General features: G+C 53.3%; 1 protein-coding gene across 1 annotated transcript in view; it reads right to left on the bottom strand.

Annotated features, from left to right (window-relative positions):
* The window catches only part of Aldh4a1 (aldehyde dehydrogenase 4 family, member A1), a 25,551-nt gene extending 5,365 nt beyond the window's left edge, over nt 1-20,186 (bottom strand). Inside the window, 12 exon segments of the mRNA NM_001134698.1 lie at nt 380-532; nt 1,368-1,415; nt 1,706-1,902; nt 3,273-3,346; nt 5,354-5,541; nt 6,608-6,682; nt 6,760-6,909; nt 8,281-8,436; nt 9,043-9,090; nt 9,909-10,001; nt 10,095-10,188; nt 20,098-20,186. Of these exon segments, the coding sequence (NP_001128170.1) occupies nt 380-532; nt 1,368-1,415; nt 1,706-1,902; nt 3,273-3,346; nt 5,354-5,541; nt 6,608-6,682; nt 6,760-6,909; nt 8,281-8,436; nt 9,043-9,090; nt 9,909-10,001; nt 10,095-10,188; nt 20,098-20,156 (1,335 nt within the window). The 5' untranslated portion in view covers nt 20,157-20,186.
* Between the last annotated feature and the right edge of the window lie 1,564 nt (nt 20,187-21,750).

The following is a 21,750-nucleotide window of genomic DNA, read 5'->3' as shown; positions in this document are numbered from 1 at the left end:
CCTGAAAGGTAAAGCAGCCAGGCCCTGAGGAGGGCAGGAGGCTCACTCAACAGCAAATGCTAAGGCGGTCTCCCTCCCCAGGGCCCCTCTCCCACTAAGGATGTGCTTTCTCTGGCCCTGTGCCCGCATCCCATCTCAGGCATCAGCCACGGCCAGACCATAGCGAGCCCACAGTTGCCATATCCCTCAGGAGCTGCAGCTGTGACAATCGGGTGCTAGGATGGCCACAGGCAGCACTGACAGCGACAAGGACAGAGTCTTGGACAGGCTCGAGCTCCTGAGCTCACTCCTGCTGGGAGCCACTCCTACCAGCTGCCCCCCCAGCCACGAAACCAGAACAGCATGAGAAAGTAGCATGAGGACAGCCCCCTGCAGTCACCTCCTTCATGATGGGCTCCTGTGGGTCCTTGCTCTCAATGATACACGGCTCCACGAAGTAACCCACCGACTCGTTACACTGGCCGCCCGCCAGGATGCTGAGGCTGGGCGAGGAACGCGCATGCTCCAGCCACTTCTTTATGCGGGCGAAGGCCTAGGGCAGGTGAGCAGGGGCGTCAGAGACAATCACCCACTGCCCCACCACACCCCGTACTCACCCCAAAATACCTCTGCCTAAAGGGGAGAGGGGGCAGGGCTGGAGACACTGGAAGTCTGGCTAAACCATGGAAGGGACACAGAGGAGAGTCCATGTAGTGTGTGTGTGTGTGTGTGTGTGTGTGTGTGTGTGTGTGTGTGTGTGTATGTATGTATGTATGTGTCAGAATGCATGTGTAGTATGTGCCCCTGGTGATGTAGTGGTTGAGTGGCATTTACATGTAAGTGCGTGTGCGATATGTGCATGTATGTGTGTGTTGTGTATGTCTATGGTGTGTGTATGAGTGAGTATGCTGTGTTTTTTGGAATCTGGGTATGAGTGTATAAGCATGTGTTATGTAGCATGTGGGCATGCACGTGTGTGGTCAAACTACAGCTATCCTTACATAACAACATATTCCGAGATAAGCACACAGAAAGGTGCAGGTGCACACACAGCTATGTGTTTACATTTAAGCACACGGTTAGCTATGATGGCAGGCATGTGGCCACAGAGATGTGTTCTCAAGGCCACCTATACAATGGTCCAAGAGCTGTGCTCTCAAGTACACACGTTGTGGGCCTGCATGTGCACATACATGAGTGCGTGTACACAGACACACTTTAGGGGCTTGCTGAGCCTGGTTTAAGGGTGTTTCCTTGGATGATCCGGCCCTCTTCCAAGCAGGGGAGGCACACATATAGTTACAAGCAACACTGACCAACCTGTCCCTCTGTCCTAGATCTGTGCTCACCACCCCTCCCCCAGAATGCACTGCATCTCGCCCCCCTACCTTGGCATCAATCACTGCAGAGAAGAAGGTCCCAAAGTCCTCTGCAGGCTGGGGACAAGAGAGAGAGAGATGAGAGAGATGAGAGATGAGAGAGATGAGAGAGGAGAGAGAGAGAGGGAGAGAGGGAGAAAGGGAGAGAGGGGGGGAGGAGACACTATAGGGAGAGACAGGATCCCTTTTCCTACATGCACCCCACCCCGCATGCGCAGAGCCCCAAGGGGAAGGACCCAGCCTCAGAGAGGCAGAGAGAGCCGCAGGGAGGCACTCAAAGAGCTGGAGAGAGCGAGTGGCCTCCAATCCCATCAGCCACCTGCTGTGTGAGTCTAGGCACCACTCACGTTGCCCACTTTGATCCTGCTGTGCTCCTCCAGCAGTCGCCCTTTGATCTGTGGCCACAGAGACTGTGGCACGTAGAGGCGCGAGCAGGCTGAGCACTTCTGACCGCCATACTCGAAGGCCGAGCGCAGCGTCCCGCTCACCACGCTGTCCACGTCGGCCGAGCTGTGCACGAAATGGAAATTCTTCCCGCCACACTCTGCAGAGTACGGGGTGTGGACATGACTGGGTGCAGCCCAAACCACCGCCCACACCAACCCGCATCCCCACACTCAACAGCAGACAAGGAGAGGAGGCAGGCGGAATAGAGAGCATCCTGGGGAGTCACGGGCCAGGCCTGCTCCACTCCCATCCCTGGCAGGGAGGCTGGGGGAGGGGACAGGAGAACAGGGCATTGGTCCCAACTCTCCATCACTGAGGAAACCAGACTCGACGGGCGAGCACTGCAAACCAAGCTCCCAAGGGCCCACCCTTTCCTAAAGGTGGGCCAGGTTTTCCTGAAACCTCCCATGGAAGCCCACCTACTCCTTTACAGAAGACCTTCAAACAGGTCACAGCACGCCCCCACCCTGCCTCAATTTACCTGCTCAGTAACAACAGGTAACGTCAGCCAGCCAAAAGAACACACCTGAGCTGTCTCCCCAGGTCTCAGACCACTTCCATTGCCCTGCCCCCATCTCAAAGAAGAATTAACTGAGGGACCTCGATGCAGCCACTGGCTCCAGGTTGGGCCACGCCCCAAGATGGACTTGGAAGCTCAGTTGCCATGGGCAACCCAGGCACACATCAGAGGCTGACGAACTCAGGAAGGGCCTTCCCACAGCCCCACCTCACACTAGGGGTTTGAAGGCTGAACCGTCAGCCCCGGATTCTACTGTCAAATGCACCCCAGTCAGAAGTTCTTTGAAGTCTCAGCGAAGTGCGTTCTGAAGTGTATTCTACAACCCCTGGCCCCTGGGGACTGGGCAAAATGGGGTTCTATACAAAATGGGGTTCTATGGCCCAGGGGGTTTGGGAAACACTGCATAGCTAAGGTTATGCCCGCAAAGCATATAAACGGAGTGCTGGAAGCTCTGAGGCGCCCTGCAGGAGAAGACTCCATCAGCTTCGCCTCACACAACACGCACCAAGCTTTTGTGATCAGAGAATGGTTTCTCAGGAGGAGAGTTACCACTGTCGAGGACAGGCTGGCCTTTCAGCCAGCTTCCTCCTCTCCTGTCCCCCTCCTCACCCACAAACTGGCTCCTTCCTGCTCAGACCCATGCCATCCACACAGCAGGCCCCACCCATGTGTGCTACCAAGACAAGTTTAAAGGAACACAGCTTTCAGTGCCCGCTACAGGCATGATTGGGTGTTCAGAGCTCTCGAGTGGCTCCTGAGGCGGCCGGGGGTGGGGGGGGGGGTGGGGGTGGGGAAAGGAGGTCACTGCACAGGCTGACAGAGAAGTCCCCAGTGTTGGCTCCCAGCATCCCAAGAAGATCCTGGTGGTCACCCTTCTTTATCTACTGGTTGCTCATAATGGCCCAGGAAGGGGGGGTCCCTGGAGGTGTGTGAGGGGCGGGACTTACCTCCAGCCAGGCGTGGGAAGGTACGGAACCGGTCCAGATTCTGGGCCACCTGCTTCCACAGGTGTTTAAAGGTGCTAGAATCAAGGAGTAGAGAGTGTCAAGGAGCCTCAAGAGGAGGGGCTAAAAGACCTGGGGGAAATGCCAGAGTGGGTGCCCAGGGGTCACGGTAGTGCCAGGAGAAACTAAGTGGGTGGTGGCAGCTGTGGTAAGGGGTGGGGTGGCACCCAGAAGGCCCAGATGTGAAAATAGATAGCGCCCGTCCTAGCTATGACACGGGGCTATGTAACCTTGGGCTCATGACTTAATGCCACCGAGACCCCAATTCTGTGCCTCACCAACAAGAATGAGCTCCACCTGGGGTGATTCCAGTGTGAGCCTAGACTCTGCCTCACGCTGGGCACACTGCAGTCCTTCACAAGCGATACACACCCCTGTGGGTATGGGGGGCATCGTAGACCCAGGGTCAGGCCTAACGGCCCGAACCAACCCTGAGAGTGCCCGACCTGCCGCCCCTGAGACACAGACTCCTCCTGGGGCTTAACTGTGACCAACCTCAACACCACAAAACAATAAAAATGCTAATCACCTTGCACAGCAGCTAATGGTAATTTATGACGTTGCTACCTTCAGCCTAGCAGCTTGCCAGAGCGTGGCAAACAGGGGGCCAGGCCCACTCTGCCTGCTAACAGGCAGAGACCCGAGCACTGGCAGAGCAGGTCTCTGGGGGAAAAGGCCCTGTCAGCATTCCTCAAGCTACCACCCACACCAGCGATCCGGGCACATAAGGTGCAGAGAAGCCACTGCAGGTGCCACACAGTAAAGGGCTGCGGATGCTAAATGGGACACCAGGCTGTCCCAGTCAACTCCACCCACATACCCAGAAGGATCCTCAGTCAACAACCTACCCATGACTCGACTGCCCCCAACTGTATGTCCTGACATTGTCAATCCCCCTGAATAATGAATACCCTTTCTGCAGAGGCCAGAATGTCCTGGGCCCAGACCCCAGCTGCAGACGGCCATAGGTTCTGAGACCTCTACATAATCCATGGCTATTCTCCTCATCCCTGGAGCTTCTGGAGCAGCTCCAGCCAGATCCTAGGACAGAGTACAGACAGGGGAGGCGAGCCAGCGGTAGGCAAACCTGGGATACACAGACCCAGGTATGGAGTGGGACTGGCGGAGCTACAAAGTGTTGTCTACCTCTAGCTAATGGTACCATGAGACGTGCAGGCCCAGGGAGACCGGAACATACACCATATAAATTTAAAATATAAAACACTCCCAATTAGACATGTCCGGGCCATGGCTGTTAGGAATTCAAGAAAATAAAGCCAGCCCCTCCTAGATGCGACGGGCAACCCCAGCTTGAAACAGGACAGTGCTTACACCGTTCCCTAGAACCTTCCGTGTCTCCCACCACCTTCATCGTGCAACCTCTGCAGATTCGGAAGGCTCCTAAGGAGCTGCTGGGCTGAATCTGAAAGGTGGGACCAAGGGAAGTGGAGTAGGGGATGGTGAGCGAGACCTTGACCTCATTGCTTACTTACGTCCAGCCTTGACAGAGCCCTGTGTTCCTCAGGGGTTGGTAGACACTTGCTGAGTCTGTGTGCAGATGCCTAGTGCAGACTGTGTGTCCAACCCTCCAGGCCCAGGGGACATGCTCTAACAACATGTCGCAGGCTTAGCCTGCAGGCTCCTTAGTGTCTCCTCCTTCCTATAACCCCGTCGTTCCCACCTCCTCATCTCTGCCTGGTCTCCAAGTGCCCTCTCCGAGAAGCAGGCCCAGCATCTCCTGTCTCTAGTTCACACGTTCATGCCCTCTGTGGTGGAAGGCTGCCATCAGCCACGGGCCGTGTTTCCAGTGCTCTCCACTCTCCTTTCCCTGCCTTTCAAATAAATATTCACCAAGACAGGGACCCTCCACTCTCATTTGGCAGGTGGAAAAACAAAAATCAGGTGCAGAGAGGCTCGCCCATGCTCACACAGAGGAAGTGGGTAAGGTCAGCGTGTGTGTGAGCGCTGGGTTTACAGCTCATGTCCCTACAGCCCATACCCTACCCCACCCCTGGGAGACTTACGGCACACTGCCTGTGAAGTTGATACCACAGAGGTGCTCTGAGCTGGTGACTGTGTCCCCGAATGTCGGCCCATCAGCTGGCACAAACTGGATTACGTTGGGGGGCAAGCCGGCCTCCCGGAGGATGCGGTAGACAGCATAGCTAGCCAACATGGCAGTGTCACTGGGCTTCCAGAGAACCACGTTGCCCTGTCATAAAGGTGTCAACCATGACTCACAAGGCGGCCGCAGGACACCAACCATACCAAGGATGTACCCCACTGCACAGCATGGTCACCCCTCCCAGAACGCACTTCACGCCCCACCTAAGCTCACTGAGACAATGTCTGTACTGTTTTCCAGAGGCCCCCGCCATGGAGGCCTTAGTCTTCACCTCTGACTCTGGCTTGGGCTCCCTTTCCTTGCAAGCCTGGGCCGAGCCTTGCCTTCACTCCAGGCTACAACTGTTTCCAGTGTTCTGGGCCATTCCTGGGTGTGGCTGGACAAGTACACACAGACTACATGCACGTGTGCTGGGTCAGGGCACGTGCACCATCGTAAGCACCAGGAGGGCCTGCTCCATGATGCACGAGGCTGTCCCTGTGCATGCACACAGAACACACACACGCCATGCCTACGGTCCAGGATGCTGGGCCAACACCAGCTGTCTTCCTGGCGGGCTGTTGGATCCCCCTGGGCATTCCGGCTGGTACAGGAGCCTTCACTCAACAATGGCGGTAGACCTTGTGGCTTTCATCTCTGAGCTTCAGCTCCAAGACCATCCAGCCTCTGAATCCCTATCTGTTCCTCCACAAGTCAATGCTGTGCACCTCAGGTGGCACCCGGCAAAGAGGCACAGGGGCAGCCTCTCTCATTGCTTTTTGAATTAACTGACATCATCAGTACACAGCGTCAATGGCTGCCACATGTATGAGCCCTCCAGGTCCCCAGCAGCAGCCGTCCGATCTGATCCATGGCTCACTTTCCGCTGGACCTGCCTGGCATCTAGCGACATCTCAATCTTCTCAGGCTGATGGTGTGAGTCCACCCGCCCCCCCTCTCGAATATGCACACGCACAACCATTGCTCCTGCTTGACAGAGGAGGAAACTGTGCCTCTGAGCTTGGGTTCTGCCCTGGTCTCTCACAAATGGACAAGGCTGTAAGAAAAACCACAGCCTCAGCTCCTCTCATCTGTACTTCTCCCACGACTAAGGGCAGATACGGTTCGTTGAGATCCGGGGTGTGACTAACTGGCCCTTGTCCCCCGTCCTCACCATTAAGGCCGGTGCGCCTGCCAGGTTGCCTCCGATCGCGGTGAAGTTGAAGGGAGAGATGGCCGCCACGAAGCCCTGAGGAAGAGGGAGGTGGTGAGGCGAAGCTCAACATTCCCAGGAGTCCCTGTGGCTCACTGCCTGCCCTGCCAGACCTCCAGTCCCCGGTACACCACGTGGTTGGTACTGGGTGGCACGCTGATGGGTTGTTCCCCCTCCAGTTCCACGGCGAACTTGGCATTGAACCTGAAGAAGTCGATGAGTTCGGCTGCGGCGTCAATCTCTGCTTGGATTACGGTCTTGCCCTGTTAGGACGGTGGCCCAGGGTCAATGACATCAGACAGGACAGAGCCAGCCCAGAGAAGAGAACAAAAACCTCCAGTGGGCTGACCATGCCTGGCCCCAGGTCTGAGGAGGGAAAGGACCTGATTCTCAGGCATCCGAACCTCCCCTCAGACAAATACACACTGGACCTACTTACAATGGTAGTGGCTCTTAATTCTTTGGCATATTGGTAGAGTGTGTAGCCTAGGAGGCTAGGACCTGCAGAGAGCTTCCTAGAATCCCTTGAATCTCAGGCCAAATGAAAAGGGGACCCCAGTGTGACAAGCCCACATATCCAGCTTCCAGAGGATGTCTCATATCACAAGCTCAATGCTGAACGGAAGGTGAGGAGCTGCTATCCCAATCCCACACAGCAGGGGGCGCTCTTGCCACGGAGCTGGGTGAGCAGGTGGGCAGCCTGGTGTTTTTGGCGGCTGTTAATTCTTAGGAATTCAGGTGAGCAGTTCCTAGAGCAGAATGAACCTCTCTCTCTCCAGGGCTCCTTCCTCAGCCCAGTGCACTGCTCACTTGACAAACCCATTTCTCAAATCCCATGTCTCATTTGACAATTTAAAGGTGAAGGAAGACGAAGCAAGACACCTCTCACAGAGGCGGTAAATATTCACTTATGCCACAGCCTGAGATTTAACTGTAAATGACACCAAACACAAGGCTCCGGACTGGAGCAGAATGGCCCTCAGGGGACAAAATAGAGCCAGACCAGATGGTCAGAGTCCCTTCTAGGCAGGGAACGCTGGGCAGAGGCAGAGGAGACCTGAGCTCCCCGACTCTATTACAGGCAGAACAGCCTGGCAGGAAACAGAAGAGTGCTGGAAACAGTGACGGAGCAATGGTAGAGGGGCCCAAGGTAATGGGGTGAGAACCTGGGAGAGACCCTGGTGGTCCCTGAGTCTGGAGCAACTTTGTGGTTCTTTAAGAGCTCCCACTGAGGGGGCGACAGGGACCTGGCTGATCTGAAGGCAGAGAGACTAGCACAAGTTCCAGCCTGCAGCTTGTGAGCCCCACGTGTCCCAGGTTGTCACCCTTGTAGGTGGCAGTGCCATACAGTGATGTCAGAAGGCTCACCTACTAGTAAGGCAACTAATGATCCTGAAATGACAAAGGCGTGGCCCAGAGCAGGATGGAGAACTTGACATGATGGGCCATCGCAGGACACATGGGCTCACCATAATCAGCCAAGTCTGGTAACCTATGCACTTCCCGACTCCTCGGCCTTGTTTCTGGGAAACATCTCCAAGTCTCTGACAGCTCCTGGCACGCAGAAGCTGTTCAGCTAATGTCTGGTGACAGGAGTGGAGTATGACAGCCTGACTGGGCCTGTCCATCCTCACCTGTCCCACCATGGTCTTGGCAAGGATTTCAGCCCTTCGGGGCCCGCTCAGCATATCTGCCGCCTTCAGGAAGATCTGGGCCCGGTCTGCCACGGGCTTCAGGTCCCACTCTTTCCTGGCAAGCACGGCAGCTTCGATGGCTTTGTTGAGCAAGGCCTGGAGAGAGAGGGATAAAGGGCTGCCTTCTGCCTTACACAGCAGGGCACAGAAGGGGGACCAGAAGGACACTGGCTACCAGCAGAAGGGCCCCCAGTCCTGTCCCCCACTGCTACAGACAGCCTGTCCTGTTGTCATTCTGAGGTCTGAGGCTCCTGCCCCACTAAGGAGGTACCACACCCTCAGGACCGCTGACACTCAACCCTTGGGGTCAGAACCACAGCTTGATACACATACTAGCTACAGGGGACCCAGACGCCACCAGCCATCATTACCCCTCACTAGCCCCTCCCATGGGCTCTCACTCTCGGCCTGCCTTTCTGTCTACGTATCTAACTGCTCTAACTGCTCGGACTGACTTACAGAATCCACCCCATCCCTGAAAGACCCCCTCCCCAGGTCAGCTCCAAGCGGTGGGCATGTTAATGGGAATATTTGGTGCTACTGCCACTCTGATCAATACAGCTAAGGTTTGGCTCGAGTCAACCTGTACATGTCTGGTTCTGTTGCAGACTCAGGCCAAAGACTTCAGAGTCGGGAGAGGGGTGGTGCAGTCCACTCCCACCTGCTGGACCAGCCACGGTCATCGGGGACTTGGGGACTCACCTTGTCGGCATAACAGAACTTGGCCACCTTGTGTCCATGGTTAAAAGGCTGAAAGAAGAGGGAAGAGGGAGGGCGGGGTGTCACAGTTTATAAATTAGGCCAAGACCACGAGCACTCTGCTCCGTTCCTTATCAGCTTCTGTGATCACTCCGACTTGCCTGAATCCCACCCAACTTACCCGTCTATGGCACCAAGCCACAGCAGCTCCCTCCTCCTCCTCCCTGGCTCTCCAGGCCTAGAAGCTGTGCACCCGGCCAGCCTCTCTTCCAACAAGCCAGTGGGACAGCTCAGTAGGTAAAGGCGCTTGCCACTCAAGCTTGGCGATGTGACTCCAATCCCCCAGAACCCACGTAAAGGTGGACGGAGAGAAACAACCCCACAAAGTTGTCCTCTGACCTCCATAGGAGCCCTGTGCTCAGAGTCACAAAGCTAGTGGGAGTGTGCCTAGAGAGGTAGGCTAGTTCTTCCAAACTGGATCCAGTGTACAGTGCGCTTGGAGTTCTGAGTAGACTCACTGGCAAAAAGGCTAGCCCTTCCCTCTCCCCACCTCTGACTATGAGACCTGTGAACTCCCCGGTCTGTTGACAGCCATGCTGTTTTCTAGAGGGCTGAACCCAGCTGGGGACTGACCTATGGGAAGAAGCCACCAGGGACACACACACCCTTCCCAGGCTCCTTGTTGTAGACACGACTCAGCAATGGACCGAGCATGGCACCCTATGATTCTAGAACTTTTAGGCATCCACAGAATTCAAAATTTGGGGGGGGACAATGCCCCTTACAGGCAGAGACCACAGCTCCAGGTCCGTGAGCTTCCAGGGGGAGGCCTGGGGGGCAAGGTGAGGCTGAGCTCTTGTCAGACCTACCGACAGCTGGTACCGCACATCAGAGGTCCACACCTCCTCGTCCCCAACAACGCAGGGGATGGCTTCTGTCTGGTCCTTCAGGTCGTTCAGAGCCTAGGAAAAGGGACAGAAATGTGGATGGGAACTTCCTGTCTCTCTTTGTTCCATGCCCCTCACACCCTGGGGACACCCCCTTCTCCCTGTTACCTTCTGCAGTGCGTCCCGTTCGGGGCTGCCCTGAGTAAACGCTAAGATGGGCTCATTGGCCACCTTCAGAGAGGAGGCATGTTTCCACCGCAGCCTGGGAATGGAACAAGCATGGGGAGGGAAGCAGAATGGTTAGCAACTACTGTCAGTCCCTGTGTCTCCATGGGTGGACCCCGGCTGACCCAAAGCAAGTTCAGGGTTTGGGGAAACACTTGGCTGTGGGTCTAAGACTTAGAAATCCTAACTCTACCCCTGTGGGTCTTCAGGTGCATTGTCTGCTCAGAGTCTGTTTCTACTGAATGAGAGGCCGCCAACCCCGTGAAGTCATTTTGGATATGTCTGAAATCCACTCCACAGAGTCAGGCTTTCTCCACACTGAAGAGTAAGAGTCTCTCAGTGTAAGCCAGGGAGATGCCCTCAGCAGAGAGCTGGCACTCAAGTGGGCAAGGGTATCAAATGTGGACCAGGAACTTGGGAGGACTGGCTTAGGTGCTGGGTGCAACAACAGGCAGGGTTGGTTCGGAGAACCAATGTCCTGTTCCTGAGACCTGGTTGGTGAGTGGCCTTGTCTCCTTCCTTGTCAAGGAGTGCAAAGAGGGGGAAGATAGAAGGACAGGCACCAGCAGTGTGTGTGTGTGGGGGGGGTGCTATCATCATTCCAGAACTGAAGGCCCGCCCCTTTTCCCAGATGTGGGATGCCCCTCTTTCCACCACCACCCCCATGGGCCTATTTTTTCTGCAAATGAGGACAGCAGAGGACATCTCAATGTTAGCAATACTAACAGAGCACAGGCCCCAGGGCAGGCCTCACCAGCTGTCCAGATAGCTGCTCCTGACGGAGTAAGTCAGCTGATCACCTCATAAGGAAAATGGCCAACTGAAGGCTGAAATTACGAGAAACCTGAATTTGAGTCCAGACCAGCAGTTCTCGGCAGGTGGGTCATGACCGCATTGGGGTCACATATCAAATATCCTGCATACCAGATATTTTATGATTTATAACAGTAGCAAAATTACAGCTATGAAGTAGCAAAGAAATTATGTTTGGGGAGGCACCACACCATGGGGAACCATATTAAAGGGTCACAGCGTTAGGAGGGTTGAGATCCACTGGTGTAGACCAAGCCAGGCACCATGTGTGAGATGCTGGGGTAGGTTACCACGTGCATGACGCTTGAGCCGGGTGATCTGAGGGGACAGTTTACAAGGGCAGAGAAGCGATCCCTCTCCAAGAGTCGCTTTGCGGGAGCACAGTGGCCTGAACTGCACTTAGACAAAATGAAGAGATCTCTCAGAGAAAAGCTGAAAGCTGTCCCTCCCCCAGGGCAACCACACTCATCAGGACAGAGCGGCAGGGCAGAGGGAGAGGGGCCACGTGTTTCTCCTTTTCCCATGAGGAGAAGTGCAAAGGCCCTGCAGGTTTAGTCAGGGAAGCCTGGAGGGAAAAGAAAGCAAACCCATGTGTGGTGGGTGTGGCCCAGAGGGCACATTCCAGGAAGAAGACAGAGCAGAGAGGTGGAGTAAAGGCCAAAAGAGGCCTATACGGTTGAGAGACATTTGATCTTCAAGAGGAGGGAAACTCCAAGCATCCACAGGGAGGTGGTGAGGGGAGGTGTCCATTCTCCCTCCACTGTCACACCCAAAGTCACATTCCTAGGTCCCAGCCTAATCTGGTGAGGCCTATTAGGTTACTATGGAGACCAGACAGCTAAAGGAAGGCAAAGCTACCGGAATCTTCCATGTCCCTTCCTTCTGTAGTGCTGAAAACAGGGAGAGAGGCGTTTGACCTTTCTAGGGCCTGACAGTGAAAAGGTAAAAATCTACCACATGGTTCTGAGTCCTGCAGGCCTCCAGGCCTCACCCAACCACCCACCGTGGTGCGGTCATTTCTGGTCATTTCTAGAAGCAGATAAATCAAAGTCAGCCAGTCAAGATCCCTCTCCACCAGCACAGTTCATCCACTGTGGGAGACCTGGAGTCTGCTTCCTCAGCGCAAGAATAAATACTACAGACCACCATCAAAGGTCACCTCCATTTGTGCGTGAACATGCCAGTCATTCCTCGCCCACTGGGTCAGGATGGACTTACAAAGCTCAGGAGTTTCCAAAGACCTCTCCCCAATCAGGATCATGTTCAGGACAGACCCAGCTCTGGTGGGAAAAAGTCAGCAAACACCCCACCCACACGGGGTCTCTTTTCCCGCCATCCCGCTGTCCCACCCCTCCATCTTCCAAAGCAATGCCAGAAACAGAAGTCCCACGGACCTCTGCCCACCCTCCTCAGGGCAGAGGCCCACCGTGACATGAGGCTCACAGGGGCTTGTCCCTGTTCCTGGAAAGTCTCCAGGCCCTGAAGAGGCTCAGAAATCAAGCTGAGCCTGAGTCAAGCGCTTCCAAAAATAACAGGACTTTCTCCCGACTGGCTTTTTCTTTTGGGCTAGCGATCTGTCCTGATTTTAACAGGCACCCTCCAGTGGCTTGGACAAAGATGGTGGTGGATCATTCCACAAGACTTCAGGCCTCCAGGACAGTGGTTTTCAAGCCTTCCTAATGCTGCCATTCTTGAATTGAATTGCTCATGGCGTGGTGACCCCCGACCATAAAATCACTATTTTCGTCGCTACTCTCGTAATTATAATTTTGCTACTGCTGTGAATCATAATGTAAGTATTTTTGGAGATAGAGGTTTGCCAAAGGGGTAGCAACCTGCAGGTTGAGAACCACAGCTCTAAGAGGATTCCTGAAGGCCCTTTCTAGGCAGGATGGTTTTCCTCATTCATTCATTCAGTCAGTCAGTCAGTCAGTCAGTCAGTCAGTCAGTCAGTCAGTCATGCAGTCATCCATGCAATCAGCACACAGCCCACAGCAACAACACAGATTTAATCCACCCACCAGGTGGTTTACACCTCACACATTTCCAAGTTGGACCTGGACCTCGATCCTTCTGCTGTGGACAGGAAGCACAGGGCAAGGTCTGCGTCTAACTCACGTTTCCTGGCAACCAGGGAGAACCCCCTAAGGACTCTAGGGCCAGGGCCTAAGCCAGAAAGCTGCTCTTCCCTGCAAGCTTCAGAGACCACGGTCCCTTTCCCCACCTAGTGGTAGGAGATGTCGTGATTTCCCGGAAGAGCCTGAGCCAGCAAACTCAGCACTTGTGAGGGGAGGAGATGGGGCGGAAGAGGGCTTGACTCCACCCTGTCCAAGGTTCAAAGGACCGTCAGCATTCATCAGCGTTGACACAGCAGCCACATCTCCCCCGCTATCTATCTCCAGGGTGCTCATGCCATAACCAAAGCCACAGTCATCCTGCCTCTTCAGTACCGGGGACCTGTTCTGAGAAACACACACCTAAATAACTTAGTCATTAGGAATGCGCAGGAATGCGCCAGAGAACACCCACACAGAAGCCTCAGGAGGGAAGCCGATTCCCGAGGGACCTTTCACAACCAGGGGATGCTGCAAAAGGGGCAGGCAGGACAATGTCACACCATGATAGGACAACAGGCTGCTTTGCAGACAGCAAACTTTTTTATTTTTGAGACAGGGTCTCACGGCACTGAACCCAGATAAGCTCCAAACTCACTATGTAGAGGAAAATGGCCTTGAAGCTCCCCAAGTGCTAACTGGGATTACAGGTGTGCTTCTCCATACCGGGTTTATCCAGTGCTATGGATGGAAGTCAGGGCTCCAGGCGTGTTCCGCAAGTCGCCATCCAATGAGCCACATCCCTGACACTCCGTTACAATTGCACAGGACCGCCACTGGGTGGGTGAGCCCGTGGTTGTAATTGTATATACAGCATGGTGGACTCTTTCGAATGTGTCACAGCATACATGTGAAGATCAAAAAAAAAAAAAAAACAAAAACAAAAACAAAAACAAAAAACAAAACAAAACAAAACAAAAAAAGCCAACTTGTAGGAGTCGGGTCTCTCCTACCACATGGATCCTGAGAGCCAAACTCAGGTTGTCAGACTTGGCAGCAAGCGCCTTTACCTGCAAAACCAGTTTGCAAGCCCAAGACCCAGATTTTAACATGAAAACCGGGTCGAGGGAGACTCAACTTAAAACCACTTCTTCTACAACAAAGACTCAGATCCTCACAAGTCCTCAGGCTCATTCCTTATCACACATCCCTTGCAGAAGCACGGCTGACCCGTCCTTTCCTCAGACCTACTATCACACTTTGATGCCCCTCACAGGTGGGCCCCCCATTCCCAGGTCTGAGGGGGCTCCTTTCTATCATCTCAAAGCCAAGCAGGGGGATTCATGTCAGAGCCTGAGCATGCGATCCTGAAGCAATCAGCAAGCTCCCGGGAGCAGCCTGGGTCTCCTCAGCGCATAAGCACCAGCAGAGAGAGAGAGCTTGGGAGGGAGCAACGAATGCACGCGGGCTGTGAGGGTGTGAGAGCCTACCGCACACCTCCAAGACTGGGCTTGTGGCATTGGACCTCTTGCTAGCTAAGTACCAGGTCGAGAAGAAAGTAGAAGCTATCTTGCTCCCTTTAGCCTCCTGTTTTCCTGTAATCTGGAGCCTGATAAGGCAAATCCCCCTTATCACTCAATTAGGTGTAATTAAGGTAGCAGTGGAGGCTCCTGGGGAGGGGAAAGTACAGGCCCAGGGAGGGGCAGCCTTCACGAGCCACTTCACCCTGATGCCCTGGAAGACAGCGCAGATCATCCCCTGAGCACTGGGTGGAATGAGGGACGGGTACTGTCCATGTGTCATTTCTAACGCTGTGATAAAATACTCTGACGACAAGCAACTTGGGGACAAAAAGGTTTCTGTTAGTCTGTCACTGTGGGGATGTCAGAGGCAGGAGCTTGAGACAGCTGGTCACATCCACAGTCAAGAGCAGAGAGAAGAGAACACATACATGTTCAAGTACTTGGGCTCAGCTCGGGCAAGCTTATGCCTAGGGAATGATGCCACCCACAGTGGGCTGGATCTTTTCAGAATTAACTCAAGTAAAACATTCCCCCTATAGATGTACCCACAGGCCAACCCAAATTAGACAGATAGTCTCTCAATGGGACTTTCTTCCCAGGTGTCTCTAGGTTGTGTCAAGTTGACAGTTATACCTGAGCATCCCAGGCACAGGTACCCTCCCAACACACTAGATTGTATTGTGACCCCATTTTATGGATAAGTAAACCAATGTTCCTTCTGGTCACAGCTCATCTGGAGTGGTGTAAGCTTACAGATTCAGGAGACATAGCCTGTGGTCAAAGGATATCTTGGTTATCTTGGGCTAGCCTGGATGATGGGACAGGTCAATCCCTTGACCACACAGTGCAAAGGAACCACTCACTTCCTATATGGAGGAGGAGAGCGCCTCAGATGAACAGTCACCAACACTGTAGCCCAGCCTACCCTGCACAATGTAGACCAGGCTGGCCTCAAACTCAGAGATCTGCCTGCTTCTGCCCCCTAAGTGCTAGAATTAAAGGTATATGCCACCACACCCAACCTGGAGGACTCTCCTGCTGTCCAGGTTTCCTCAGTATTTCTGTCAGGGCTGGCCACTCAAGGTAGCCGACTGTGGGAGAGAGATGGGTCGTCCTATTACAGTAAGTCTCCATTTTCTGGGTGCTAAGCACGTGTCAAACCACTCAGCATCCATGAACTCATTCACCCCCAAGCTAAGCAAGGCCTAGTGATGAAGGCTTGTAATTCCAGTTACTCCAAGGCTGGGGCAGAGAGATTACAAGTTCAAGGCCAGCCTGGGCATCTCAGCAAGACCCCCAAAATTAATGTTTTTTAAAAAAGGGGGGGGTAGTTGGGGATTTAGCTCAGCGGTAGAGTGCTTGCCTAGCGAGCGCAAGGCCCTGGGTTCAGTCCCCAGCTCCGAAAAAAAGAAAAAAAAAAAAAAAGGGCAGGACATTCAGCCCCATGGTAACTACCTGCCTTACACACACAGACTCCCAGCATTGCAAGAACAAATAATCCTGAAGTCAAGACAACTGTGTGAGAGTCAGCGACTGGTACTTTCCACACAACAACCTGAGGTTGAGCTGAGAAGCCAAACCCCCTGCACAGAGCAAGAGCTGCTTAGAAGTGGAGCCAGCATCCAAGCTGCAACTCCATTGTAGGCCATTTTGACAGCAACAGCTCAACACCTACTGTGTGCCAGGTGCCGAGTGTTTCCGGGCGCCAGAGCCAGCTGATAAGGATGGACTTAAACCCTGGTCAGAAACATAACGAGGACCTCAGGCTCCACCTGGTCCTTCGCTGTATTCACAGAGTGCAGAGCAAGCACCACACCCTCGCATCTGACCCTTGTCATTGCCTGCAGCATGGCTGCCAGGATTATCCCCATTCTACAGATGACGACACTGAGGCAGGGTGCTGGGTGAGGTCAGGAACCTTCCACCTGCAGGACTCTGAGATGTACCCGGAATAGTGGAAAGGTGCAGAGCTTGACAACACAGCCTGCGCCAGTGCAGGACAAGTGGCTGAGCCAAGAATACTCAGATGACTCAGTGAAAATGTGCTTGGCCATGAGCAGGAGGACCCGAGTTTGAATCCCCAGAACCAATGTAAAGCTGGCTAGAGCAGCACGCATGTACAAACCCAGAAGGAAACACACAGGCCAGCTGACCTGGCCTACCTGGTAGCTAAGAACAAGCAAAGTGCATATGACACCGTGTCACAAACAAGATCAAGGAGATGGCCAGCACCCAAGGTTGTGTATCTCTGACTTCCACTTGTGCAGTGGCGCTCTCTCTCTCTCTCTCTCTCTCTCTCTCACATACACACACACACACACACACACACACACACACACGCACACACACACGCACGCACCTACACTCACAGGAATGCCAGCTGAGTGCACACATGCACACGTAAGCACACACGCACACACATGCACACACATACACACACATACACACACACACACACACACACACACACACACACTTGAATATCGCACACTCAGTTCCGGAAATCAAGAGATTTACAAAACGTTTCTCAAGTCTTTATTTCGAATATAACTCAGACACACCAATTCATGTCAAATCATCCCCCACAGGGAGCTGCGAAGCCATACCATGGGGGTTCCGGGGGGCTCCCACTTTTCCCAGGCTGATAGAGTGAATGTAGCATGGCTTGTACAGAGTTCAGAATTCACAGTTGGTAAAATGCCAAATTACTACCACTATTAAAACTAAAGTTGCCCCCAAATGACACAGGACACAAGAGCAGTGGAGAAGCCAGGGTCAATTTTAGGGTCTGTGTTTGAGAAAAAGAGTTGTGCATTCTCTCTCTCTTCTTCACCTGCCTACCTTGTGGGACTGAGCCACTGCTAGATCCTTGGACTTCCATTCTCAGCTGCTGCTGACCACTGTTGGGGAGTTGGACTACAGACTGTAAGTCATCAACCAATTCCCTTCCTGTACAGAGACTACCCATGAGTCCTGTGACTCTAGAGAACTCCCACCAATACAATTACCTTTGATAAGTCATTCTCTTGAACTAAAAACCCCAAAATTGGCATCAAAGCAGGGATTAAGTGTGACCCCACAAATCCACTAAGAACACAAGAGGAAGCCAGGTTTAGGTGGTGTGTGCTTTTAGTCCCAGCACTTAGGAGGCAGAGGCAGGTGGATCTGTGAGTTCAAGGCCAGCCTGGTCTACGAAAGGAGCTCCAGGACAGCCAAGGCTGCACAGAGAAACCCTGTCTCGAAAAAACAAAGGTGAATGAATGCCACGGATGTTGAGAAACCCCTCTGGGCACCCTGCCAGGCCAGCCGCACCGTACAAAAACCAGGCAACCAGGGCCCAGAGAACTGGTTGCAAAATCTTCTCCCCACGAGCTCAGGGGGCCTGTAGAGTTAAGAGATCTGGATCCAGACCAACTGTAACTCTAGTTACATCTGCTCAGTAGGCAGAGGGGTCCCCAAAACAAGTTCTTAGGCTAAATGTGGGGTCCCTCATGCTCGTTAGCGAGCTAAATGATACTGATATTTGAAACTACTGCAGAACAAGAACTGTTCCAAAAGAGAAGATAGGGTGCTTGGGTCCACACCTTTCTCCCCAGTTAAAACTCCCGAGGACTGGAGAGAGTTAAGAGCACTGACTGCAGGGGTTGGGGATTTAGCTCAGTGGTAGAGCGCTTGCCTAGGCAAGCACAAGGCCCTGGGTTCGGTCCCCAGCTCCGAAAAAAAAAAAAAAAAAGAGCACTGACTGCTCTTCCAGAGGTCATGAGTTCAAATCCCAACAACCACATGGGGGTTCACAACCATCTGTAACGAGATCTGATGCCCTCTTCTGGTGTGTCTGAAGACAGTGATAGTGTACTCATCATATATAAAATGAATAAATAAAATCTAAAAAAAAACCCAAAAACTCCTGAGAGCCCTGAGTTCCACTCACTGATCATCCCCCCACCCCCACCCAGATCCCCTTGACTGAAGTGCACCTTGTGGCACACTGACACCTAGAGAGGGACAAGGTAAACTTGAGACTCTATGAGAAGGTGGCTCTGCCCATCCGGGCCTTCCATCCGGGCTCTGCAGTGGGTGGTCTCAGAGCAGGAAGAAACAGAAGAGCTGCAGGCTCAGTTCCCAAGAGGAGCACACTCCTCCCCAGCCCCATGCATGCCCTTTGCCTAACGGTTTCACACACCATGCAGAAGGGCTGAAACTTATCCACGCCATCCCATGGGGGCAGGGAAAGGGCCACTGATTAACTCAAAAAGGTCACAAATCAGTGGAGGTAGACATGGTCGGACGCAGGCCACAGAGCAGGCAAATAGTAACCAAAGTAGGAGTGCGGGGTGCTGTGTAACTCTACAAGGAAGGCAGACAGAAATGGGGACTAATACCCAAGCAGCAGGCTTGAATGGGGCAGTCTTGGAACACATCCCTGAGGGGCCCAAGGTTCTGGCTGAACAGCAAGCCGCTCTCTGCCTTAGAGCTTGTCAGGACTGTGTCTACACCTCAGAGAGATGTTTGAACCAAACTGGCAGTCCATACAGTGGAAGCCAGACACCTCTTTGGAGACAGGGTCTCTCATGAAACCCTGGCGGACCTTGCACTCACTACACAGACCAAGCTGGCCTGGCCTTGAACCCTCAGAGCCCAGCCTGCCTCTTGCCTCCCAGGTACTAAAAAACACTGTGTGTGTGTGTGTGTGTGTGTGTGTGTGTGTGTGTGTGTGTGTGTGTGTGTGTGTGTGTGTGTGTGTTTGAAATAGGGTTTCTCCGTGTATCCCTGATCCTCCCAGAACTTGCTCTGTAGGCCAGGCTGGACCTGAACTCAGTCAGCAATCTGCTTGCCTCTGCCTCCAGAGTGCTTTTTAAGGAACTTGTCTGAATGAACTTATGCTAATCTCAGAACAAGCCCCATGCCTCACAGAGCCGCATCACAAGTAATAAAAGTCATTATGGCACCCATAAAAGCCCAATATTGAAGAGAAAGGGAGAAGACTAGAGAGGTCCCTGGGGCTGTCAGGAGGCTTCAGAATGTGAACGCGAGGTTGTCCAAGGTCAGGGAGAATTGGTAAATTTGGAATATCCAGGGTTAGGAGGAAGAAGAGTGGAGGAAGGGGGCGTGGGCACAAGTCTGGGCGCCACACCCTACCCAGGGGTTCCTTGGCTAAGGAAAACTGACCATCTAGGACAGTGGTTCTCAACCTTAAGGACACTACCTCGAGCGACCCTTTCACAGGGGTTCCAAATCAGCTATTTTGCATATTAGATATTTACATTACGATTCATAACAGCAAAATGCTGTCATAAAGTGGCAGAATTTTACAGTTGGGGGGTCACCACACCATGAGGAACACTATTAAAGGGTCGCAGCATTAGGAAAGTTGAGAACCACTGCTCTAAAGAGACCTGGTAAGGGGCCACAGGGTCTCCATGGGAGAGTGGCTCTGCAGGACGCGACCCCGAGCTTAGGGGAACCATGGGGACCCTGGAGAGCATGGCTGCAGACCGAGCAGACCGGGATTTGCCCGCGGCATTTAGGGGTCAGGCAGCAGAGGGGTTCACTCACCCAGAGCCCCTCCAGGCGTAGGACAGCAGGGATCGGCGAAGCAAAGCCGGCGGCAGCATCACAGAGGTTCTAAGAGTCTTGAGCGGTTGTGGGAAGCTCAGAGTGAGCCCTGAACCGCAGGACTAGGCAAGCCCGGAGCGCACCACCTCGGCGGGAGGCGCAGCATCTACCAGTCCACCTGCCCCTGGTTCTCTCCGCGGGTACCCCCCTTGTGAATAAACATCAGACTTATTTAATATAAAAAAATACTACTGTGGGCTGCGGGTCAAGGGAACGCGGCAGGAAAGTCCCGAAATGATACCCTCTTCTCCTCGCCTCCTCTCCTTATGGTATGACCCAAGGAAAGAGGGCGTGAGCCTCACTGACCAATCAGAGTCATGCATGAAAGCCTCCGGGCCAATCAGCAGGACCGGCAAGTTGCAGCCTTCTTAGGCAGACCAGCAGGAGCCAATGACAGATCCTGCACAGAACACGTGCTCACTTGTAGAAGGGGCCGGGGGACCTGGTCGATGCGACAGGTGCTGCAAGGGTCCCCGGCCCTTGCTGGACACCTGCGGGCCATCACTCTGCCCCGGCCCGCAGGACCACACTAAGGCCAGCTTCCCACCGCCACCCGGGGGTCTGCCACCCTAGATGGAGCCTGATCTGTCCCCCCACTCCCCACCTCCCAACCTGGCTCAGGGCCAAGCCCGCTGCCTGGGCCTGCTTCCTTCCAGATTGGTATCAGTACGCGATAAATCCCTAGCCGGCCTGTACTTAGCATTCTTCGTTTTATTTATTTATTTTTCTTCTTTCTTCCTTTTCTTACAAGCCTCTGGCCACAAAAACCAGTTGTTCCTGCCTCTGTCCCTCTGCCCCCGGATAAAGTTTTCTGCTTGAGAGATTGTTTGATAAATACTCAAACGTATTACAACGGCTTCTGAAGCCTGCTCTTAGGATGATGCCTGAGGGAACCACTGTATTCCTGAGATACTGTTATGGGTTTTCTTACTTTATTCTTTTTGTCTTTTTAGTTTATTTATTTTTTTAATTTATTTATTTATTTTGGTTTGGTTTGGTTTTACTTTTCCAGACGGGTTTTCTCTGTGCATCCTTGGCTGTCCTGGAATTCACTCTATAGACCACGCTGGCCTTGAATTTATAGAGATTCAAGCTGTCTGTCTGCCTCCAGAATGCTGGGATTAAAGGGCTTTGCCACCTCAGCCCCCCTTCCTACCTTATTCTTTTTTTTTTTTTTTCTTTTCTTTTTTTTGGAGCTGGGTACCGAACCCAGAGCCTTGTGCTTGCTAGGCAAGCGCTCTACCACTGAGCTAAATCCCCAACCCCCTACCTTATTCTAATACTGTATTTCTATGTCTCTGACAATGTAACCAGCGTATTTACTTTGGGGTCCCTTCTGTCCAATTCTAGTTTGATACCACAGCAGGCAAATTCACCTAAAAAATAACACCATGACCAAAAAGCAAGAGGGGAGTTAAGGGTTTACATTTGCAAATTCTCAGGTCATCACTGAGATAGGAACCTGAAGGCAGGAGCTGATGCAGAAGCCATGGAGGGGCGCTGCTTACTGGCTTGCTCAGCCTTGCTGGGTGGATCACCAGTCCAGATGTTGGACCACCTAGAATGGGCTGGGTCCTCCCACATCAATCACTA

This window comes from Rattus norvegicus, chromosome 5 (assembly GCF_021556685.1).
Source record: "Rattus norvegicus strain SHRSP/BbbUtx chromosome 5, alternate assembly SHRSP_T2T, whole genome shotgun sequence".
NCBI classification, from domain to species: domain Eukaryota; kingdom Metazoa; phylum Chordata; class Mammalia; order Rodentia; family Muridae; genus Rattus; species Rattus norvegicus.
Note: the sequence above shows the minus strand (reverse complement) of the source record. Positions and strands in the feature narration are given on the sequence as shown.